The following is a 24875-nucleotide window of genomic DNA, read 5'->3' on the forward strand; positions in this document are numbered from 1 at the left end:
AACACCCACACAAAAGTACGGCAATGACAGCATTAGGCTTTCCTTTAATCGTCTTTCCACTAAAGATATTGTGGGGGAAATCAGAACGTATACCCTCAAGTAGAGGAGATTACAAGTCTGCCGGGTTGCTCTGACCGGGGCAATGTCGCCAACACTCTGCAGAGCAAACTTTAACACTCTTTTACACCAAAGGTATATTGGTCACCAAAGGAACACCAATGCCATTCACTTTGCAGTGCAAGATTGAAACCAAAAACACATCGACCAACATCTTATCGACAGGTCAAAGGATGGCTACAATAATAATTTGACGTTGTGGTCAAAACAGGGATGCGGAGCCGGAGCCGGAGTCGGAGCCGGAGCCGCCGGAGCCGGCATATTTTGCCCGGAGCCGGAGCCGGAGCCGGAGCCGTGAAACAATATAGCCCGGAGCCGGAGCCGGAGCCGGAGCCGCCAAAAAAGGGGGCGACTCCGGCTCCTTTTTATTTTTTGAAGAGGAAAAAAATAATTGACCTAGTTCGGTTTGACAGTACAAGGCAGTAAAACATATGGTACTTTACTTACGTCATGGGCCATCAAGTGAATGAAAAAAGCCGAATATCCCCAGTATCCCACAGTACGCAATCAACTTCTTGTCTGCTCCTCCCCCCCCCCCCACGTCTACTGCATCCCCAGAGCATGAGGACCGGTCATCAGGTGACGGCCATTGTTTTCAAGCCAGTGCAGTGGACTGCGACTCCCAGCACCGTCTCTTCCCCTCCCCCACCCCCCCCCCCCCCCCCCACTCCCACCCCCAATGCAGCCGAGACTGGTGTCAGCTTACGATGGTTCAGTGAACTCCAATTCGCGGCGACTGCGTTTCCAATGCCATCGCTTCCTAGTTCTTTGTTCTGCCAGTTCTCTCCGAGGTGCGTTTGCGCGGGAACGCGGTGAGCCGGTCATGGCAAAGAGTAACGCGTATAACCAATCCAATTTTTCTTCCACCCGTATTTAATTGATTGCATAGGGGATGTACTGAGTCGGAGCCGGAGCCGCCGGAGCCGGACCATTTTACTCGGAGCCGGAGCCGGAGCCGGAGCCGCCACAACATTTCACCCGGAGCCGGAGCCGGAGCCGGAGCCGATTTTTTTCTCCGGAGCCGGAGCCGGAGCCGGAGCCGTCTGAAATTTCCACGGCTCCGCATCCCTGGGTCAAAATATACCCAATAAGCTTCATCCAGAATTGTTTGTCGATGGTCACATACGTATGTGTTTGATGTTACCAGTGAACCACCATCTCGAGCTGAGAACCCAATTCTTTTCAACTCCGCGTTCAGGTTTATCTTATCCGTTTGCTTGTACATCCTGTTTTGTTTCTCATCTGTTTGGTGGGCTTCTGACCAACTGTATAGCTCCCCTGACCTTGTAAAGTTACAACCTGCCGTGGGCGATGGATCAGGCAGGAAAACATGAGCAACTGAGATGATAGCAGGGGTGCTACAGAGGGGCTGGTAGACCACTTAATCGGTACTCTGATAGCACGATCGGCGTGGTGTCGGGATTGTAGATCGTGCAAGTCGAACTCTCCCTGCCTATCACTTATGGTATCTTGGAAAACCCGAACACCTGATCAGTGATCATTCCAGTGTTGTCTTCAATCATTATCGGCCGCAAAAGGTTTGAGAATTAGCTCAAACATTATAGATGTTCGTACACTCGTGGAATTTTTACTTCAGGGCCAGTGTTCTGGTTGTTGGAAGGTGGGATTATACCTGTATTACCCAGACGGGTCTGTGCTGTAAGGATTTCTCCAGACGATTTTCACTCGAGTCTCCATGATATGAAAACACGTGTACGGTGTAGCTGTTTATCGTGGACTGAGTGGGCCTTGAAGCAGTGATCAGTTTTCTGCCGACTTCCGGGCATGCTTCACCTTGACCCAATCTTAGCGTCAAAAGCAGCTGCTGCCTTCATCATTTTGCAGATGTCACACAATGCCTCATCCTGCCCCGCCGCCCCGCACCGTTGTCCTTCACGACCCCGGCCACCACCCCATCCCTCCCCGTCGCTCCCCGCCGCTGGCCCCGCACTGCGAGTCATCCCAAAGCTGCGGTCCCCGGACCGATCCTCCGCAGAAGTCCAGCGCCTTCTGTCCTTCCATCAGCACACCGCGTAATACGGCGGTGGCCGTTTTTCTGGAGCTCAGTTGTGCCAGTGAGCAGCGTAAATACCACGGCCTTGATTAGGGTGGAAGGCAGACCATCCCGGTTCCTGTTATGTAAAATTGCTGCCCGCAGGTGCTTGTGGTCAACCAATGACGACACAGAACGAGGTAGCTTTTCTGCAGAAGCTGGATTACGTAACTGATATTTGAATACATGGTTTGACAGCGTTCTGGGGAATCTCCCTGACAAAAAGAGGCTTAGCTTAATCTCAGTTATTCCTGTATTATTACAGTGAGTCAAAGACCAGCGAAAAAAAAAATCCGTTCTTGTGCGTTGACTCATACATAGATGAATTTGTATCGACAATACTGTCCAGCATTGCGATTTACATGAAAACGTACAGCGATAAAAAGAGGCAAAATTTGTTGGAGAATGATTCCCTCACTCGTCCAAAATGGACATTGGACTATTAATAACCATCTTTTCTACGTTAGCTATTACTTAGGACTGAAAATGGCTAAAAGGTATAGATGAGAGACTGCAATTACATGACAAATCTACCTGACGCTAAAGGCCATGGGCCCGCCGATATAGACGAGAAAAAAAGAAAATACTAAAACAATGTTGACCGCAAGTCTACAGGGCCTCGCCGGAGAAAAAAAAAATCAGCCAGTGCACTTGGCGGCTGACTTTATCGTTGGACATACCTACGGACTATGGAGCGTTGCACCATCGCAGAAGGAACTGCAAATGAGCATGAGGCGCTAGCACTCAACTCAATGTCTTCGGAGCATCAGCACATCAAATTCAAATAGAAGCCATTTTTACCCAGCCAGCGACTCTGTGACATCGCAGCACTGACCACAAAAAGGAGGCTGCTATTCAAAGGACACACTGCAGTGCATGCTCTTCTGCTGGTTCTCCGTGGTGGATTTACAATGCAAAAAATGCCTCAGAGGCCATGTGGCATCGGTGTGGAGCGACAGCGCTGGCAGGCATCAGACCAGGCCACGGTGCACATTCAAGAATGGTGCATATGGGATAGTGCTAAATGTACGCCTGTTAGAGCATTAGTGCGGACACAAGCATCAATTAAAGCGGACCCGTGTTGAACCCAGGCTCCAAAATGGCTAAATGCTGACTCAGTTCTGTCTGCATGATTTGACACATTTTGATTTCATCTCTAAAGTGCCTGGTGACACACACCTGTAAATATGTATGCGCCTGGTGTAGCTTTAACGTGCGTCACCATCGATCCAGAAACCACTAAGGGATCCGAACGTTTATGCAGATGGATTCATGGTATGGGTAAGGATGATAGCATTTTGATAGCATTATTTGCGGCGTTCCGTGTCCCGTTTTCTGAGAACGTCAACACTCAGCACAGATCTTACGAAGAGCGGGGAACTACCAGGATGTATATACCTGGAGTCTCTGGGATGAGTCATGGTAACTTGACTGCCGAATTATTAGCATCCCGTCAAGGTGTTCAGCTAGACTAGGATGATTCATCAGCCAATGGGTATAACAAAACAAAACGAGGATTGAATAGCATGTACATTCTTAAACTGACCGTAAGTTCAATATTAGTTAACTTTGTTGGACAAATTTGCATTTATAAAAACATGCTGCTGTGCTCCAATGAGCATGCTGCTGCCACGACTTAGCATTTTCAAGTATTTAAATCGAGTGAAGATGTTATTCACGGAAATTTACCCCATGTTATAAATCTGTAGCTTTTCTAATTATATAGGTACGTGAGATCGAAACAGAGTTCACTACGCATCTTTGCAGTAAGAAAATGGAAAGTGAACAATGACAGGCGTACAAATGAAGCCGACTTAAGATAAAATCACCGTGAATGTACACCAGATCGGGTAGGTTTTACCGTGCAAGATAACGGCTTGGCTGTCTGGTTCCGGCCAGAGTTAAGTTCCGTTAGAAGAGAAATGCTCAGTCAACTCGCTACACATCTCATTCCCATTCCATCAAAACAATGCTTAACTTCCTCCTTCACAGGAACATCTAGTTATACCCACATTGTATGGTTATATCAATGCATACTTATACTTCCCCAGATATTCGTAATGTTTCGATGTTTTCAAGTGTTTAAGACTGTTTGGGACTCATTTCGGGTCACAATTGTATCACTTTTCATTCGGTACATATTCGTACCAGATATTAAGATATTGCTTAACACTTACAAGTACAGACGGTCTTGAACTCTTCGGGAAATTGGCAAGTATTTTTCAATAAGCGCACAATACGACAAAGGTAATTTATGTAGGTACTAAGATGGCGATTCGAGAAGGGGAACAGCCGGGGTAGTCATGGATCCCCTAAGGCCGCACGAATTTGTAGGACAAAATAAGACACAGGTGAAATCAAAGGCCCATATAGGCCATCATGATGGGTGGGTTGAGTATTTCATAACAAGCCAATCTGATAAGTGTCCATAACCGCCCGAACTGTTGCAACTGGGAGATAAACTGCACGGAAACGGGACCAACCAAACACGTTTCGGGGCAACTCAGTTTTTAAAAACTTGGTCCCGCTCTGATTGCAGATTAGATGGACGAAGTACCGTTGACTTGCATTATATCAAACTGAGCTGAAATGCGAGACCTGCTGCATTAAAAAAAAAAACTATAGAGTCACACATTTTGGTTAGGTAATGCATTAGTCTATTACCACATAATCACGCAATCAGCATTGAATGAAGTAATAAAGGGGTGGTAATTATTTATTTAGTTATTTAAGTAATCACCACAGGGCGAACCTCCATTGACAGGCGAACTGAGTCTCGTCACATGGGAAGGAGGCATGCCTCCAATCCCAAGTCTTTACGACCATTTGAATGTCTTTACATATGCCTCCAGCCTGTTTTATTGTAAATAAGTAATATCGAGCACTTACTCTAGAACTACATATAGTTACTAAGCAACTATAGGTATTGTACAGTGTACACACTGACCATCGTACGAGTAGAGTATTGGGTAGTGGGTCAGACATTGCGTGATGAATCGGTGAGTGGCGCACGGGTCGCCCGTGTCATATCTGACCCTCATTCCGAGAGTGACCTGAGATTGACCTAGGACACAGCATCAGCGAACCTCCACACGGGGTCATGAATCAACGATGATGACCTATTTAACGCGATGGATGGATGAGTTTTTACAACTGAAGCTTCTTTTCATCGTGGTGTAGCTACCTAAGTCCACTTCACATGGCCACTTGCGAGCAATTATGTCGATGCTTTTGAATAAATGTAGTCATAGACTGCTTGTGTCATTTTTAGGTAAGTAATTACTTATTCATTATAATAGCCTACTGTATGAGAAACAAACGTGATGACAGCAACGGTAAAGGTGAAAAAAAAAAGAAGTATAAACAGCTTCTGTATCTGAGGTCATGAAAGTATGGATTTTGGTCTATAGGGTGAATAGGTCAAAAACGCCCCCCTTAAGCGCGAAACCTACTGACACTCAACCCAACACAGATTACTCAAACCTTTGGGCACCATCATGTAGCTCATTCTTTTTACTACGTTTTGAGACCAAGAAAAGACACCTGCGTGTGGTATTTAACCCCCCAAAAAGGTTTTCGCATACCCTTACAAAAGGGCGTTTTGCCCCACACCCTGGGTAATACGCCCACACCCATGTGCAAAGCGCCCCCACCATATCAATCAACAGAACATGATGAACATGGCAGAACTTGACGTCATTCTGACGTCATTTGTGGTCAACCTATCATAGCCTTTGGAATAAAATTTTGTTACAATGTGTAAAATGGATACCCCGAGAAGTCCTGAAAGTTTGGTGACGATATCTACAGTCGTTTAGGATATATCAGCAAAAAAGGACAGGGAGAGGCCTTTTCGGCCCCGACCTACAGGGCGCTACCCTGCACTCTTACCACCGTGCAAAACGCCCCCTTTCAGAAAACTGGGGGCGTCTTGCCCCATGCATCGAGTAGGCGTCTTTCCCCATCCACTCCATTTCCGGTCAACAAAATATTGACAAAAAACGCGCCACTAACGCCCCAGCATAATAAATTCAACAGAATGACAATAAAACGCAGTTTTGAGTGATGTGCACAATAATAAGTTTTGTGATATAAAGAGGGCATCAAAATATTAGGAATCTTCTGTAAAAACAACAAAAACAACACCCAAAACCAACATCAGCACCTACCCACGCTGCTCCTCAAGACGCAGAACCGGAAATATAGAGACCTATCGTAAACAAGCAGCTGACTGTTCTGAAAAACAGGATAAAACACCTATCCGTCGATAAGAAATACGATTTTTTTAGGGGAGGCGTTTAACCCAGGGGTGCGTCTTCTAGAGATGTCAATAGGATACCGACTTTTTGGTATACCGATACCAAACCGATACCAACTTGGTATTTGGTATTTCAATCCTAATGTGTTTGGTATTTTGTTGGTATCATTAACCCCCACTAATGTATAAAAGGCTAAGAAATCGGTAAAAAAGTTGGTATTTCCCTCATGTTCCCAAGTTGGTTTGGTTTCGGTATTTCTGCACGGTTTCGGTTGGTATTTGGTTTGGTATCGGTATTCAGATTTTCCGTAACTGACATCACTAGCGTCTTCCCCACATTTACTAAAACTAATTTAGGGCCATGCAAATGAGAGGACAACGGAGGACCGCTGGAATAGTTTGACCAATTGGCTGTACCAATAGCGAAAGGCGAGCATCCCGGATGGGTAGGCAAGTATATGGGGCAGCTGAGCATAGATAATAGATATTCTTCACCTACCCCGCGGCGCCAGCTATCTGGTGGGTGTAATGACCACTCCGGGATAGGGACCTGTGATTAATGGCATGGTTTCTAAGGACGGATTAGTCCTGAACTCCTGAGGATAAAACGGACGGATGGATATACCTAAATAGGCAAATTTCAATCGCTACAAAAGACTCAAATCAAAATCTAAACCTTATACAGCAGGCATGGCCAACAGCCAACAGGGTCCAGGGACCCAGAATCGGCACCGCCAAACCACAACAGCAGAGATATCTAGCAGCTCACGTATGAAGCAGACCTGCTCAGCTCTGCCGCGAGATGTCGCAAGCCTACGGCCCACTTCGGCCCACTTTCGGGCGCCGCTCACCGAGGGCAGGCATCGGGCCTGGACCGTGACGTCACAGTGGATGGAGCGTGACGTCACGGTGTGTCGAGAGTGGGCGGCCGGCGGGTCGGGGCCGGCGCGGCGCCGAGACCGGAGGGCGCGGCACGCGGCGCGAGAGGTCGGTGTGAGTGGAGAGGATCACATTGGGCTCCCACGCCGCGCTGACCAGCTGAGGCCCGGCTGCAGAGCCGATATCGGCTGGATTCAGTGAACAGGTGAGACCTCTGTTGGCCCCGCTGACGCACAGCTGTGGCGGCAGGGCTGGCGGGGACAGTGGGAGGTGTCTCAAGTAACAGTAAGCGCCGGTGAAGTGACTCATTTTCCTGGTGTGCTGTGTGCTGTGGTGGGCGTGATCGCCTATAATGGTGAGACGGCTCCCTAGTTCTTGTCAGGATCTGGGGACATCAACATGTTTCTGAATAATGCTATTCATGTTTTGGACCAGCATGCATTGCATAGGTACTGCACAGTGCACGTGTTGCCCTTGAGTGTTGTTTACATTTGTCACATGCAGGCAGATGCCATGGTAGGTGGGTGGTGAATGTGTTCCTTATATTGTGATATGCTTCTGTTGGTGACCATTTGTCAGTGCAAAACAGTTTCGAAAACATAATGTTTGGAATTTATGTTGCCAAACAAAGTCAATGTCACTTCATCTCATGCCAGGTCATTGCTCTGCATCTGGGCCGTACTAAACAGTAGCTGGTGAACACATCGGCTTCTTACTGGGGAACTCAAGAGCCAACGCGTCATGGAAAAGTGCTATCGATGGCTCCATCAGCCCGGCATATACCCACCGATCTGACTGACAGCCTGAGGCCTGAGGAGAGGCCGGACCCGATCCCCCCCCCCCCCCCCCAGTCAAACACCAATGGTTCATATTGAGCCCCGCTAGGCAGCGTTTTCCACGAGACCTCCCGAAGCATTTTTTCGAGTTCAAGGTCGAGGTCAACTGTGAGGTCAATATCAGGTCAACGGTCAAAATTATGGGTTATCTGGCTCATGCCTGAGGCTTATGAACGGCGGTGCCAGTACCTAGTACCTACGCACTACTTACTGCCCGAAACTCAGCGATATTGACCTCAAAGACTTAGCAAAGATACCCTGAGATAAGTGTCATACTAACCACGGGTCAAGGTCAAGGTCAGGTCACAAAAAAGTTACTTTAAGACAACAGCGACCATAGTTGCGACTTGCGAACCCTCTTTAGGGATAGATTTTGCGCTTATAGTTTGGTGGTAGTGGTCAATGTTCATTCTGTGTCCTGATAGGTCCTGACCTAAGTTGAACATAAAAGCATAAATTCGAGGTCAATGTCATACCAGGTCAGGTCACAAAAGGTCACCTTTTGCTACGTGGTCACAGGACACATGACTAGCCGAGCGGTTCGGCCTCCAGAGCAGAAACGTGGAAGTTTTTCTGCTTTTTAACTCTATGCTTGTTTATTTATTTTATTAGCGTCCTGATTCTCTCCTCGAGCCGCGTCGAATGACCTGTGAATTCACATATCTCTAAAGGCCTAATTGAAACTCGAAAACTAGACCTAATGTCCAAATCATAACCTACTTGTAAACCTGGCCAGAAAAGCATGTAGGTAATACAACATGAGGTCGAATTTAATGGAGAATGTCACTGGGAAAAAAAAAAGAGAATGTCACTGGGGAAAGTCGTTCAAGGCCTTGCAAAATATTAACGTCAACCACCGCGTGAAGACAAAGACGAGGGTCAGGGGGTCTTGCACAAATAAAAGACATTCCACACACTGGCACTGCATGCAACACTGACACACGACGCAGCCATTGCTCATTGGATGAACTACAGTCGACACGGGGTTCGGTACGTTACCGATGGCGTGACGTCCGGTCCCTCGCTGTCGCTGACGTGGCAATCGGCTTTGTCTAGAAGTTGGAGTCGCTGAAACCTGGGGCACTAGCACTCCCGAGGAATTTCACCTTTATCACTCAACTCACGTCACGTCATACGCCGAGAATAGCCGCCACTCACTCGCCGTTCACACTATTCACGTTCGCACTGCTGAGCACCACCTCTATCACGCTTCCGATCGCTGAAATTGGCACTTATTTTCTTAGTGAGCATCTAACAATCGCCGCGACTTCACACACTCTCATTCAAAACAATCGGGCTCTCCGCGCGCCAGACGCGTCACCGCACAGCAGAAGTAGAATCGCCCGGGGCATTCACGCGCTGTGCTGAACGCTGATTGGTTGACCGAGCTCAATTGTTGCCATGGGCGAGCCGTCAGGGCGGGGGGGGGGGAGTGAGCAGCGCCGGACGGGGTGGGGCGGGGCGGGGCGGGGGTCGTTGAGAAATAGGCTGCATTGATGATGGAAGAATTGGGGCCGGGGCTATCATGCTGGTCAGACTCAGAGTAATGTTGTCGATTGTTGATCCAACAGCCTTTGGTGGCTCAGAGCCAAAAAAAGAAAGAAAAGAAAAACAATAGCACCGACCGTCTACTTAATACTTTCGCCGTGTTGTGACGTATTGAAGTGATGGGTCGTTCCCAGGACGCCATGTCTGCCGAGTTGCCGCTGCACGTGTCGCCGGAGAGCACGCCCCTCTGCACGGGAGATGGCGGCGCCTCGGATCAGGCCCGGCTGCTGGCCGCCGTCCGCGCCGGGCAGCTGCAGCTGGTCTCACAGCTGGCCAGCTGCCGTGACGTGGACATCAACCACTTGTGAGTGCAGTGCAGGCTGCGCATTGATGAGCCGCGAGCTGCTGATCGATGGTGGGTGGGCCGCGAGCCGTGATGGGGAACTGCTGGTCGGTGATGCGGCCGGAAGGGCGCAGCTAGCGCTCACGAGAGATCTGCCACTGAGTCACCAGCGCGGCGCGGCGTTGGGCTTAGTGGAGGGGAGACGTTTTATTTCATTTTAGCCATTAGTTTAGTTACTGAGAGTCTCGATTCAACATGGGGGAGGATTATATCCTCCCACGATTTTTTTTAACGTTACGGTTATATCAATGAATTTAGGTAGGTAAATAAAACAATCACCCAACCAACAATCAATTTTGGCGGTCGCCTGCCCTCGGCCTCCGCTCCGGCTGTTTGGGACTCTGGCAGGGCCGGTGTATTTACTGTCGAATCTTGACAGGAGGTTATTGCGTAACTGGGAACGAACGCAAACTCTGCTGAGTACTCGAGCACCGGTTTTATACCGGCTGTAAAATCAGCTCAGTTGTCTACGTGATATTCACACGGCGACTGTCATAGTTCCCTTTTTTTAGGGAGGGTGCAGTCCGCAGATTTTGTGTCAATAAGTATCCATGGTAGCGTTGCATCCGTCATTGCCAAGAGATGTTATTTGTTAATGCATCTTACACCTGGGAAATTAGGTATTGACGTTTTGTGTATATGTGATACAGAACCACCTAAGGCCTCTAACATTGTCACCCATCACGGTGTGACCCGCGCGTCACCCGTATCGGTCCGTTTCAGTTACGACTACCCGGACAACTGCACGTGCCTTCAGGCGGCCATCGAGGGCGGCCGGCACGATATAGTGGCCGAGCTGCTGCGCTGCCGCGCCGACCCCAACGTCTGGAACCCCGTGCTGAAGACATCGCTGCTCCATCTGGCCGTGCAGGTGGGAGAAACGCCGAAATGCTTCGTGTCTGGTGTCCTGAAATTTGAAAATGTTTGACGTAAACAATTTAATTCATACGATGTCAGAAATTGATTTTTTGCTCTCTCGTTCTTCTCCCAAGACGTTTCACTGGTTTTTATTCTTTTTATTTTATTTAAGTTTTAATAGTGACAACAATTTCCTTCCCGTTTCTTTTGTTTCTGAACACTGTGTTCCTAAAAATTACGCACTGTCATCGCTGCCCGAAATTGAAGCCACGGCAAGCGCACTTCACCGTGAAATAAATCAGTAATTAACTATGTTTAATTGTATCCGCCCCCCACAGAAGAAGGACCCGCAGTGTGCCGTCCTGCTGCTGGACCATGGCGCTGACGTTGCCACCAAGAACGGCAAGGGCCGCACCCCGCTGCACGTACTGGCCGAACGTCCGGCCGCCGATGACGCGGAGGCGGAGCGCTGCGTGGCGCTCGGCAAGGCCCTGCTGGCCCGGCCCACTGTGGACGTGGACGCTGCCGATCGCGCCGGCTGCACGGCTCTCTACCTGGCCGCCGCGTCCGGCGCAGACCCGGTCGCTCGGCTGCTGCTCAGCAACAACGCCGACCCGAGCTGCACCGTGGACGGCTGCTCGGCCGGAGAGCTGCTCCAGAAGCGAGGGGTGTCGCTGGAACCGGACCCCCAGCTCGCCGTCACTGCGCTCACCGGCCGCAGCGCGCAGAACGTGCTCTTCGAGGCGCTCCAGCAGCGCGACCTGACCCGCTTCGGCGCCGTTCTGCGCGACAACTCGCGGAACCGACGCGTCGTGGACGCGTTCCACGGCAACACGACATGTCTGCAGTACGCCAGCGACCACGGCCTGCACGAATACGTCGGACTTCTGCTGCAACACGGAGCAGACGTCAGTCTGGCCAACCCGACCAACGGCTGGACGGCGCTGCACTTCGCGGCGGCACGCGGTTTCCACCGCGTCCTCGAGAAGCTGATCCACCACGAGCCACCCCCGGTGGATGTGCCTGACCACGGTGGTGAGACGGTGCTGCACAAACTAGCGCGTGCCGAGTACGATCCGCAAGAGACCGATCTTGCGGAGGGTGAAGCAGATCGTGGCTTGTGCCTAGAGCTGCTGACAAAGATGCAGGCTGAGCAGCCAGGACGACTTCAGTTGGACGTCAACGGTCAAGATAAGCTCGGCTCGACGCCACTGCACTACGCGGTGGCAAGAGGGGATGCGGTTGCCATAGAGGCTCTTCTCAGGCTTGGAGCGAACATCGGTGTGAAGAACAGGTTTGGCGAAACGCCTGTACGTGGGTTACCGGCCGATGCACTGCAGAGGTATCTGGACGAATGTGTCACTTGCAACGACAGGCCGGTTACGGATGCCCACTTCCAGATTGAGCTATGCTACAGCTTCTTGGCCCCAAGACGTCGAGGCTTCGTGGACCCGCTTCCAGAGACCGAATCGCTCTGGTACATGGCGCAGTCGAAACGTCATCGCCACCTGCTGAAGCATCCCGTCATCTCGAGCTTCCTTGACCTCAAGTGGCAAGTTGTTCGCGGATCGGTGTGGGCTAACCTGGCGTTATATTCGCTGTTTGTCATTCTGATGACGACGTTTGTATTTTTGAACGTCAGTCGAGACTGGAGCACGCGTCAGCGCCGCCAGGCTACGGAAATACCTAACAGCTCCAATAGTCAGACGGTAGAAGAAAGCTCGTCCAATCCCGGGTTCCAGTTTGTGTTCATCGCAACAGCGCTGATCCTTGTTCTTCTGATACTGCGAGAGCTGTTTCAATTCTTCGTGGCTCCACGACGGTACATATTCAGCTTTGAGAACTACGTGGAAGCTTCTATGCTGGTGCTTTCTGCCCTGCTTCTCTTCTCTACTGTTGACGAAGAGCAGACACGACGCTTCTCTGCACTCGTCATCCTGCTGTCCTGGACAGAGTTCTTCATGCTGATGGGTCGCCTACCACTTTTCTCCATCTACGTCACCATGTTCACTACGGTGTTGTTCCGCTTCGTCCGCTTCCTCGCCTGGTACTTTGTGCTGATCGTCGCCTTCTCGCTCAGCATGTTCGTGCTCTTCCAGGGCGACGAGGCCTTTCCGAATCCGTCGTCGGCGCTCATCAAGACGATGGTGATGACGATCGGTGAGATGGATTACGGCTCGCTGCCGATCGCGCAGCACACGCCCGTCGCGCAGCTGGTGTTCGTCGCCTTCCTCTTCCTCATCACGGTGGTGTTGATGAACCTGCTCAACGGTCTGGCCGTCGCGGACACGGGCGAAATCCAGGACCAGGCGCAGATCTATGGCTACGTGGGTCGCGTCGAGCTCATCTCCTACATCGAGTCCATGCTGCTCGGCGACCCGTTCAACTTTCTCTCCAACTACCCGCCGTTCAAGTGGCTGCGCTGGGTGCCCGACTGTGCCCCGTGCTCCTGGCTGGGCAGCGTCAGTCCGCTCACCCAGCTGCGGGCCTGGCTCGGAGGTCGCACCCTCCTCTTCTTCAACACGCTGCCCAACAAGAACCTCACCGTGCTGCCCAACCAGCGCAACTGGCAGCTGGACCCGAACACGTGCAACGCCCGCTTCTCGCTCGACAAGCAGATCATCGAGGACGCCAAGACGCTGCTGATCAGCAAGCGACAGCCGCAGGATGATGTGTCGGAGAGGCTGGAGCAGCTGGAGAAGAAGCTGGACAGGCTGCTGAGCCGCCTTCTGCCCGCTGAAGACGCGGCACCCTGAAGACGTTCGATGTAATTCCTGGAAGTCACCGCGAGGCGTGGGTGAGGAGAGACGACGCGGCTGATTGTCTACCTTTCCACCGAAAAAGAGGGTCTATACAGGTGCAAAGCTGATTCAACTGGATGCACTTTGCGCAGTGCACGTATTACCACAAAAAAAAATGCAGAAGCATGGTGAATCTCTACATTCCTTTACTACTTGTGAATCTACTATTTTAATGAATTGGCATTGGCTTCATTCCACGATTAGTTATTCCACAATTTTCTTTCATGATAATGATTTTCTCGCAACAGGACACCGAACAACATTTATTCACTGTATGTCAATGCACCATGTACGCAACAACCCATTTTACCGGCTCTCTGAAGCTCCAGGTAGCGCAATATCGGTAGCTAATAAGCCCTCCCTTTCCTACTGACGACTCGCTTACTATAGTACGACGTTCGCACGTACTGACATAATGCGTGCCCATTTTCTGCAATGGGGCACACCATCTTTTATAGCAATTTTCAATGTCGCTTTTTATGGATGGTGTAAGCGTCGCGATTTACCCCTAGTCGTCTGCCTGATTGTCTATCAACGAGCATCTTTAAGTGACTGTTGTTTTATATTGCTTTTGTATTATTATAAATACATTTCTAAAGATGTAGTGATTTTTCTTCCGATGGTTGTTGAAATGTTCAACTATTACTTTAATAATTTTGGGGTTGATGTTCGACAGTTAGATATATGTATTTATTACCAATATTTGTCGACTATCTGGATGCTAGCGTTCTGGATTTCTATAAGCAAGTTGATGTACATTTTATTTTGCCCGTCGGAGCACATCGTGTTCCATGTTCAGACTTAAACGTCGCCTGACACTCCCCCCAATACCTATGCATCATGATCCAACACAAAAGAATAAGGGGCAAAAGTATGAATGTTGTGGGCGGATTTCGATCTCCAGGCAACGCACCATACATTGTGCCATTTGCCTCCCAAGAACACATCCAGCGAACAATATAGATCACCATTGACAAATGATCTGCTGTGGGTCTACCGGCGTTCATCCTATAAGGTCATAGCGACATTCGCAGGGCTAGAATAAGTTCATAAATATCGGTTAGATTCACGACACATGAAAACTCGTCATGTCACAACTCACAAGGCAAACTGATTTTCTCGGCCTGTTGAAATAGACGGTTTGTATTCCCCGATGCCATATTTGTTGGCCGGGTTGAGAACCGTTCGTTACATTTGTCATCGTTTCATCGCACCCTCGCTCGCCGATGAGGCGGCGCCGCTACCTCAGACAATGCCACTGGGACACGGTCCGTCTCGGACTCTGCATCATCGATATCCAGTGGGTGACGGCCGCGTCTCCGCGCACGTGCCGGCCCACGGCCACCTTTCCGACGCAGAGCTCCCTGCGGGACGGCGGCTGGCGGCCCTCCGGCGGATCGTCACCCGGGTCTCCTGGGGAGGTGGCGGGGGTGAGGGCTGGGAGACGGACATGCTGGGAATTATGTGAGTATCCTGGCGGTAATGGCGAAACAGTAACGAGATCATGCTCTAGTGAGTCATTGCCTTGATTTTGAAGTATAAAATGCACTTGAAATTACTTTGCTAGCGTAAAAAAAATCGAAATGGTATTTGCTTTTAATATTTATCTGTAATCATGTCGATCATGTTAATGTCGATAATCATGTCGATAATCATGCGTTGTAACGAAATACTACTTCATTACTCTTCATTCATGTATCGACATTGATTTTGCACATTGTCCCGTCCCATTGTCCCCCCGCTGCCCGCCGCACCTGAGGCGCCGTTGGAGTTGTGCGCCACCTCCGGCGGCCGGTGGAACACGCACACCAGCACGGTGACCACCTCCAGCTGCGCGAACGGCAGGTCAAACACCACCGTCTCGTCAAAAATCGGAGACGCGCCCGCAGGCTTGGCCGCCGTCTTCTTCTTTTTGATCAGCCGCCCCGACCCGCTCAGCAGGAACGCCCTCACGTACGGACCTGAGGACGTTGAAAATGAACGGCGTCGTAATAGGCAATAAGCATGACGAATAATAGTTATTTCATTATACTGAATCAATTTGTGAAAAAACGAAAGCATTAATGTGTCGAGTTCATCGCTTCATTAAACGTGAATTCATGTTTTTGAATAAGTGAAACTTTTAGCTCGATAACAACCACTCACAGAATTGCTGAATGTCCTCAGTGACCCTGGAGGTCATGAGGGCCGATCCCCGTGATATAGTCAGGGTCAGCCTCTGTGCCGTGGGCAGGTAGCTGAGACCAAACAGCAGCTCGCCGTATGTCTGAAATAACGGTGATATCACGGGCACTGAACAGTGAACAAGGCGGGTTAACGTTTATCGAGGCTCTGTATCCTGTACCTATGCATAAAATAAGTCTGAAGCCATCTACTTATTTTATGATTAAAACTTGCATTATCAATTTTTTGTCACTTTGTCCTTACCCTCCTTCATTAATTATCGGGTCTCATTGACCTCGACACCGAGCTTTTATTGCATCCGTGCGAGTTTCCCACCTTCGAGCTGGGTCGTATGTCTTCGGAGACGGTCTGGATGGCTTCTGAGGTGATGAGTTTCTTCAGGACCCTGAGTGGCTGGGTGACTGAGCCCATCTCCGTGGCGCTGCCGTAGCGGTCCTCATCGAACACGGTCAGCTTCAGGGCGCAGTCCTGAGAGCGCGTCACAGGGCACACAAGGGGGCGGTGATGCCAGAGTGCAATGTTTGGGTGCACGCAGGGCACTAAAGAGTAAAGAGAGACGGTAGTGCACGCTCTACCGTCTAGCTGTGGCGTACAGCGATAGCATGTGTGCTTACCGACAGGCAAAAACATTTTTTACTACAGATGTTACTAAAGTCACGAAGCTGTTTCGTTGGCTTCGAATATATGAGCAAGTAAGCACGCGTCACCAACGGATTTTCCTATTCACTCAGCACTGTATGTAATTCCTTTGTAATACGCATTTACTCCGCTCATTCATTCGGGGCCATTGTCACTGTAAGAAACAAAAATTCAGTGCAAACTACAGCTATCCTACGCATCACCACCCTCACGCTATCGCTACATTCCATTGACATCAGTTCACGGCACAAGCACGGTCACCTGCCGTCCGTCCGCACCTTGAGGTCCGGTTTGACGATCTCGGCGCTGAACGTCTGATTGAAGCTGGGACTCCTGGTGTGGCGCAGGGTGCGCGTGAGGAACTCGCAGACCACCGAGCTGCGAGAGCCGCGCAGCGACCGCTTCTCCCTCAGCAGGGTGACGCGCACGAACGGGTCACACGTGCCCACATAGTCGCGCGACGGCAGGTCACGTGCCTCCTGGCCAATCACAGCGGCGTGGGGTGCAGTGTGGGTCACGTGATTATATGACTTATGCGGGGGGAGGGAAAGGTGCTGAGAACCGGAAACGAGTTCTACCAACGTGTAAGGAATGCAAACACTTAATTTAAACGTTCTACGACGTTCGTTTTTAATATGAGAAGTGAATGTGAATGAGGCAAATGCCGCTCATGACTGTTTGATGCGCCGGTACACACGGCATGTCAGCTCTATTGCTTCACCCCTCAGCAAATCAAATGGCCTATTTATTTGTACGCCTGTAAGATGCGGACAGCATACCTGCACGTTGATGTGCAGCTTGCCGATCTGCCTGTCTCCGTTGGTCTGATACTGGAGGGAGAAGTTCAGCTGGCCGGCCCCGGACCGCTCCAGTACGGACTCGGATGAACCGCTCAGTGGCGCGCTCTGCGGCACGGCGTTTATACACGAAAAGGGTGTGTCAGGTGTTAGTGCTAATTACTTACCGTAAGGCGCTCGCATCGATTACCTACCGTGTACCGTCAATAATAAGTCGGTAAACTATCAACCGATTCATTACAAGCAGTACCTACTAACCGACCCTCAACAGACAACATGTCAAGCCATGGTGCCTAAGGCATCAGCCTATAAATGGCACAGCTACGTGTCGCTGATGAGTCGAATGTCTGATTGTCCACAAAAAAAAAGATCCAATGGGTTGCAAAAGCAATCACGTAAATCACTAACACGGTGGCATAACTATACCTACCTTATCACGAAATATGTAGTCTACGACATGTCGGAGACTATTTAGGCATTCCGTGCCTATATGAACGAATTATAATATCTGATATAATATTTTATCACATATTCTTTATTATTCCGTCACAGATAACCACTCTGTTTTATACCGCAAACACGGCCAACACTCGTGTTTCACGTCTGGAAATCGTATGGCCGGTATATAACGTGCGTCGCCTCGCAGCGTTAACACGCGCACCGACGGGGGGGGCGGATATCCGCCCCCCTGAGGTTTTTCGCGAATAGCGGGAAGTACGAATATTCCCTCATCAATTTTACACATGGTGTGCAAGTTTGAACCTCCTAACTTTTAAGGTCAGGTCACCAGGTCACTTTGAATGACCCAACCTCAAGTCACTTTTTTGCAACTTTGTCACCGTGCCAGAGCTACAGTAGATGTCGGAGGCCTTTGAAAGTCGCAGGATGTTATTAGGTCATTAGTAGCTACAATTTGTTTATCCCGGAATTTTGATATCGGTGACCTAAGGTCAGGTCAATTTCGCGACCTCCCCATTATAAGTCAATGGGGGAAAAATCAACTCCCTGTTTTTACCACTAAAACGGGTCGGAATGGCCCCATATACCATACATGACTTCATATACGATCAACCTTCACTACCTTGAGGTCTGTTTTGCTGTTATGCAGCTGTAAGGTCATGTGACGTCATCAAAGGTCACCAAAGATTTTTTTGCCAATAACTCCGTACAGGAACAAGATACAGCCGCACGGATGGTCTCATTGTGTTCAGCTCGTCAAGACGCATCGAATAATATACATGATGACCTCAAGGTCACGTGACCTGAGGTCAACCTTTGACCTTGACCTTTCGAGGTCAACATATACATATCATTCGATGCGGATTGACGAGAGGATCACGATGATGCCCTTAGTTTGTTCCTACCTTGACTAATTCGAAAGTTATTCGAGAAAAACTCTCTCCATATCTAGCGCCGCCATTTTGACTTTTTCGACCCCTGTGACGTCATCTTTGAACTGACCTGAAAATGACCTTAGTAAAAATTGTAGACCTTGACCGTGCGTATCCGATGCCGTTTACCGCTTGTTGCTATCTTGCTTCGTTCTTGAGATCTCAGGGGGGCGGTCATCCGCCCCCCCCCCCCCCGTCGGTACGAAGTTGGCGCAGACCCCCGTCGGTGCGCGTGTTAACGGCGTCACGATATCTGCACGATGCCTCATACCTACCAGCCATCTGTTATCATGGTGTGATCGGTGGCATGCCATGTCACGTTTTTCTGTCATGGTAAAGCAATAAGTGGCGATCATAATTGTTTATGACATTGCGACCCTTGTGAGAGTTTCAATCTTCTACTGAGAGATGAATGGACCGGAAGTTGTCGGCATGTCAACTCGTGACACTCCTCACTCCAGTGTCACGCCAGTGTCAAATTTTACCGTGCCGACTCTCGTGTCATGTCAGTGCCAGGTGTCATCGTGTCACTCGAGCTGCACCCACCCTGAACGAGGCGAGTGTCGGGGTCGGAGAGTGTCGTCCGCTGTCCGACATGGACGAGTATGTTGAGTCCCGGCCGCGCGACTGCAGGCTGAGACCGTCCAAAAGACCCGTCCGCTCTGCGGAAGAACGGGAGGCTGTACACGACACAGACAGGAGACAGAATAGACATATGCTGCAGAAAACGAACGGTTATACTATGCACTATAACCGCAGGTTGTTTGAAAAGACAAACACTATTCGTTAGAATTGTGTTTTTCTATTGAAAAACAACCGGAGCGGTCCTTCTCCGGGCTATGTTTTGCATGTCTGGCCGCGAATTGGGGCAACTTGGGTCAGGCCTAAACTTGTGGCTCGATTTTCTTAAAAATTTCAGTGTATGGGCTCCCGCAGGCGATCTACCTGTTGGCACCGGTCGCTACTCGCTTAAAACCTCGTGGCACGTGGCACGTGCGATTCCATTTTCCCCATGTTAAGTCAACGGGGTTTTGGACACTTTTTGCGCGATCGGGAATAGCGGAAAAAACGAGCCAAGGAAGAGGTGGTTTTCTTCCCAGCATTTTATGGCAAACACGTTCAGGTACACGCTAGTGTGCTCCGTATACCCCTCAGAACTTCGTAACGTGTCTTTGCACGAGGTCAAAGTTGAACTTTTTTCGCTCCCCATGTTAAGTCAATGGGCGTTTTTGCAGAGACTTTTTCATTCGCTCATTGTACAAAATTATATGATACGATTTTGTTTAAACTTTCAGGACTTGTTGAGAAAAGACCATAGAACATGTTGTTATGCTTCTTTAAGCTGTGCAAATTCGTTTGTTGTCTTTAGGCTTCTTTAAAAATGAAAAATTTTAACATGGAAAGTCAATGGGAGCGTCTTTGGTGCTTAATAACTTTGTACCTTGAAGACATATTCAAGTGAAAAGTTGATATTTTATACAACTTTTGATGCTCTTTCCAATGATATATACAACTTTATTGCACGTGGTGCCGTTTTTGAGAAATATAGTAAAAAAGCACGACATTACCGAGATTTGAGCTCAGACCTATATCGTTACGGTGTCAGGCGGACACGAGGACAGGTGGCGCCGCCGCCGCCCGCATAGCGGCGGGAATGTGAACTAACCTGTTTACCATCTATGGTATGGTACCATCGGGGGACCGGCCGCCGTCGGCACCATTTCGGGACTTTGCATCGCAATAAAAGGCTTATTTACAATTGAAAATGGACTAGCGAGAGTCGTTATGGAATCAGAATTTGATGCTGTACAAAACTAGGCGCCTATTTTCATTGTGATGGCATCACAGACTACACCGCTAACCCCAATAAAGCAGATTTATGTCGCGTCATCGATGATTACATATAATGTTTCTTTGATATATATGTAGTCGGGTCTTTCAGCTGCGTTCCTCCCCTCCCTCGCCGCGCCGGCGGGTCGGCCATCCGCGCCCTGCCGCCCGCCGGCTGCTGGCCGGTCAGCTGGCCGGTCAGCTGGTCGCCCGCGGCTGTCGGTGCAGTGCGGGATGCCTACTTGCGGGGGGCCGTCGTGGCGGCGGCCCGGGTGGACTGGGCGAGCAGTGAGTTGGGGAGCGCTGCGCTGTCGGTGCTCTAGTTTGCATTGCGTTCGCATGATACGGCTTGAGCCAATACAGAGTGAACTGATTGAGCTGAGCAAGTCTTTATATACATTGAAAAGTAAAGCACTTTTTACTGCATCTACGGTGAGATGCTAGATAAAATTTATGGTCTACCTAATGGTACCCATTACTTAACAATTAAGTGAATCATTTCGTCGCTAAACTCTCGTAAATTCGTATGTCCGCCTCACTATGGAGTTTGGACCGTAACGTATGGTCTTTGCTCAGACAGTATACGAACAGGTGACGGGGATACCTCCCATAGAAGGATGCGACACGATTTTACTGCTAAATAGCGGCCGGCCGCCGTGGGGACGTTTTTGTACGACTTATATCTCGGCAACCACTGGGCTGATACACGTGCGGTTTTTTGTGTTGGGTAGCTTTTTTCCTTCTTTCACATAGTGTGCTACTCTCGATGCATATGGGTGACCCCTAACGCACGTTCCACGTGCAAAGCCAAGAGGTGCCTGTTTTGTAATAAGTGCAATAGCTCGCGGTAATTACTGGGCCGATTGCGCTAAAACTTGGCATGGAGGTAGACACATTCCAGGCGATGCATTTCCACGTGTCTTGGTAGGTAACCGCAGGTTGTTTGAAAAGACAAACACTATTCGTTAGAATTGTGTTTTTCTATTGAAAAACAACCGGAGCGGTCCTTCTCCGGGCTATGTTTTGCATGTCTGGCAGCGAATCGAGACAAGTTGAGCCTCTCCTAAACGAATCGCTCAATCTTCGTAAAAATTTCAGTGTATGGGCTCCCGCAGGCGAGCTACCTGATGGCACCGGTCGCTACTCGCTTTAAACCTCGTGGCACGTGGCACGTGCGATTTCATTTTCCCCATGTTAAGTCAATGGGGTTTTGGACACTTTTTTGCGCGATCGCCAATAGCGGGAAAACGAGCCAAGAAGCAGGTGGTTTTCTTCCTAGAATTTTATGGCAAACACGTTTGGGTACACGCTAGTGTGCGCCGTACTATACCCCTCAGAATTTCGTAACGTGTCTTTGCACGAGGTCAAAGTTGAACTTTTTTCGCTCCCCATGTTAATTAAGTCAATGGGCGTTTTTGCAGAGACATTTTCATTCGTTCATTGTACAAAATTATATGATACGATTTTGTTTAAACTTTCAGAACTTGTTGAGAAAAGACCATAGAACATGTTGTTATGTTTCGTTAAGCTGTCAGAATTCGTTTGTTGTCTTTAGGCTTCTTTACAAATGAAAAAATTTAACATGGAAAGTCAATGGGAGCGTCTTTGTTGCTTAATAACTTTTTACATTTGAGATATATTTAAGTGAAAAGTTGATAGGTTATACAACTTTTGATGCTCTTTCCAATGATATATAGAACGTTATTGCACGTCGTGCCGTTTTTGAGGAATTAAGTAAAAAAGCACGACATTACCGAGATTTGAGCTCAAACCTATATATGGTCTTGACTCAGACAGTATACGAACAGGTGACGGGGATACCTCCCATAGAAGGATGCGACACGAATTTAATGCTGAATATTAGCGGCCGGCAGCCGTGAGGACGTTTTTGTACGACCTATCTCCGCAACCGCTGGACCGATACACTTGCGGTTTTTTGTATGGGGTTGCGTATACCCTTCCGGAGAAGTATTTTACTATGGACGAAGCATGCGGGTGACCCCTACTGCACGTGACACGTGTAAAACGGAGAGGGGTCACTTTTGTTGTGATGACAATAACACGGTAATTACTGGTGAGATTCTGCTGAAACTACATACACAAGGATGTAGGCACCCGCCGGACCATGCCTTTCCATGTGCTACGGCTGGGGTGCAACTGCACGTGCGCACGTGCAGGGTGACGCTTCCAGATCTCGAGAACGGCCGGGCCGATTGTGCTTAGATTTGGCACACCGCTAGAGACCGCGCAGTATGGTGCCTTCCACAGGTCAGCTGGGCCCCAAGTTGCACGTGCGCACGTGCAGGGTGACGTTTCCAGATCTCAGGAACGGCTTGGCCGATTGCATTCAAGTTCGGCACACCTTTAGAGACTGGTTAGTAGGGTGCTGTGCACAAGTCAGTTAGTATGTATATTCATGTGTCACGGTTGGGGTGCAACTGCACGTGCGCACTTGTAGGGGTCGCTTCCGGATCTTGAAAACGGCTGGGCCGATTGAGCTTAAATTCGGTACACCGCTAGAGACCGGCAACTAGAGTGCCGTGCACAAGTCAGTTGGGACCCAGCTTGCACGTGCGCACGTGAAGGGTGCCGCTTCAATATCTCGAAAATGGCCGGGCCGATTGCACTCAAATTTTGCACACCGCTAGAGTGGTTAGTAGAGTGTCCTGTTCGTCAGTTCGTAGCACACCCACTCCGGTCTGCACGTGCCAATCTCATCCTCTCGTTTGGCGGCGGGTAACCGCAGGTTGTTTCTTCATTAGACAAACACCATTCGTTAGAATTGTGCTTTTCTATTGAAAAAAACAACCGGAGCAGTCCTTCACCGGGCTATGTTTTGCATGGTTGGCCGCGAATCGAAATGTGTTTGTGATTGCAGTAGAAGACTCGAACAGGGAACAATCGGCGAGTTTGCTACCAAAACACATTAACCTCCGCCCGAGTGGGGCGAAGGTGTTTTTAGCCACACCTATTAGCTTTTTTGCGTTTGTTAAGAAAATCACTACGCGCATTGTTATAAAGCTTTGTATGATAGATCAATTTCAGCGGCATGGTTGGACCTCTATGTAGGCACACACCGGCGAGAACGGCTGCGCCAATTGCGCTTAAATCTTCATCCATGCGGCTGCATACAGAAGAGGTGGCACTCCGGCGCAACATGCTTTCAGGCGTTTGACACTTCTGCGTCATCTAGCGAGTAAAACGGAATGTTTGGCTAAAATGCCAGACGCATTTACCATACTCGATAATCGTCCTCAAAAGCTCCAGTCTCGTGCGAGTCATCAGTTCTAAAGAGATAGTGGTTTTCCCGGATCCCTCATTACTCCGCCATTTATTTAGGCGGTTATATACAATAGAGCCGGCATTGCGGCACAGCATACATTCAGGCGTTTGACGCTTCTGCCATCTAGCGAGTAAAAAGGAATGTAAGGTGTTTTCGACTGATATACAGATCCGTTGAAGCATCAATCTTAAACTTGATATTCGGCACAATTCAATGACTCTGATTCGAATGGTGACGTCGACGGCGACCGTGACGTCACCATTGCGTCAATATTGATTAACCCTCGCCGGCAGAGGGGCAGCACCCGCCTCTTCCCATAGGGTTTTTCGTGATAGCTCGGGACACGCCGGAGACAAAAGTGCTGAAACTTGGAATACCTAACCTATGATTTAAGCCGGATCTTATGACTTCGACCACATTTTCTGGTTACGTAAGGTCACTGACCTATGACGTCATAAGTGAACTTCTGCACTGTCCTCAGAGGTCGCAACTTCGCACCGCCCTCAGTACCAGAGGAACTTTCACAGAAAGATGAAACTTACAGGACGTAGTAGCCTCCCAGGATGTCCAACTTGTATAACTCGTATTTTTCAAAGGTCACATGAGGTCAGGTCGGTCATGTGACCTCACTATTATAAGTCAATGGGGAAATATGAAAACTGGTATTTTGGCGCTGGAAATGATCTAAAACTATCTCAAGCGCATGAAATCGTGATTTCATGCATTCCTTGCAAGGTCCAATGTTCTATTTTTAATTGTTGACATTGCGTAACGTCATTTATGACGTCACTATAGTCAAAGGAGTTTTCTGTCAATAACTCCTGCTAAAATTGAGCTAGGGAGTCGAAAAAGCTACAAATGGACTCTGAAAGACCTGCCGAATCAAATGGTATGCGATATGACCTCCTTCGACCAGCCTCATGACCTGAGGGGCTCTGACCTGCCCTTGACCCGAGGTCAATACCTTAGGTTGACCTAAACCAAACAAAAAAAAATATCATTCGACGCGCCTTAGCAAGGTAAGCACGATGATAGCGGTTAGTAGTGTCGTGCACGTC

At 49.2% G+C, this 24875-nt stretch overlaps 3 protein-coding genes across 4 annotated transcripts in view; 1 reads left to right on the top strand and 2 right to left on the bottom strand.

The window, feature by feature from the left end:
* The window catches only part of LOC122381155, a 72084-nt gene extending 62630 nt beyond the window's left edge, over positions 1-9454 (bottom strand). The window contains exon 1 of the mRNA XM_043365003.1: positions 9143-9454. The gene's annotated coding sequence lies outside the window, so the exon portion shown is untranslated. The remainder of the gene's footprint in view (positions 1-9142) is intronic.
* LOC122381157 (transient receptor potential cation channel protein painless-like) lies at positions 7306-14297 on the top strand. Of its 2 annotated transcripts, none has more exons than XM_043365005.1 (4): positions 7306-7512; positions 9826-9995; positions 10758-10905; positions 11231-14297. In XM_043365005.1, exons 2-4 carry the CDS (start codon positions 9832-9834, stop codon positions 13646-13648), a joined length of 2730 nt encoding a protein of 909 aa, XP_043220940.1. In that variant the 5' UTR covers positions 7306-7512; positions 9826-9831; the 3' UTR covers positions 13649-14297. The 2 variants fall into 2 exon arrangements, with proteins under 2 accessions (XP_043220940.1, XP_043220941.1); XM_043365006.1 differs by having other exon boundaries at positions 7349-7512; positions 9809-9995.
* LOC122381159 (synaptotagmin-1-like) overlaps positions 13866-24875 on the bottom strand; it is a 107339-nt gene continuing 96329 nt past the window's right edge. The window contains exons 3-9 of the mRNA XM_043365010.1: positions 19251-19366; positions 17296-17421; positions 16795-16995; positions 16193-16345; positions 15839-15959; positions 15448-15654; positions 13866-15106 (exon numbers count right to left, since the gene is read on the bottom strand). Of these exons, the coding sequence (XP_043220945.1) occupies positions 14934-15106; positions 15448-15654; positions 15839-15959; positions 16193-16345; positions 16795-16995; positions 17296-17421; positions 19251-19366 (1097 nt within the window). The 3' untranslated portion in view covers positions 13866-14933. The remainder of the gene's footprint in view (positions 15107-15447; positions 15655-15838; positions 15960-16192; positions 16346-16794; positions 16996-17295; positions 17422-19250; positions 19367-24875) is intronic.

This window comes from Amphibalanus amphitrite, unplaced genomic scaffold (genome assembly GCF_019059575.1).
Source record: "Amphibalanus amphitrite isolate SeventyFive unplaced genomic scaffold, NRLGWU_Aamphi_draft 000115F_arrow, whole genome shotgun sequence".
Classification (NCBI taxonomy): Eukaryota; Metazoa; Arthropoda; class Thecostraca; order Balanomorpha; family Balanidae; genus Amphibalanus; species Amphibalanus amphitrite.

What these genes read in the sequence shown, in the direction of transcription:
- LOC122381157 (XM_043365006.1), top strand. Translation starts at nt 9,811, where the DNA reads ATGGGTCGTTCCCAGGACGCCATGTCTGCCGAGTTGCCGCTGCACGTG. An exon ending in GACGTGGACATCAACCACTT is followed by an intron (nt 9,996 to 10,757) that starts GTGAGTGCAGTG and finishes GGTCCGTTTCAG; the next exon opens with TTACGACTACCCGGACAACT. An exon ending in TGCTCCATCTGGCCGTGCAG is followed by an intron (nt 10,906 to 11,230) that starts GTGGGAGAAACG and finishes CGCCCCCCACAG; the next exon opens with AAGAAGGACCCGCAGTGTGC.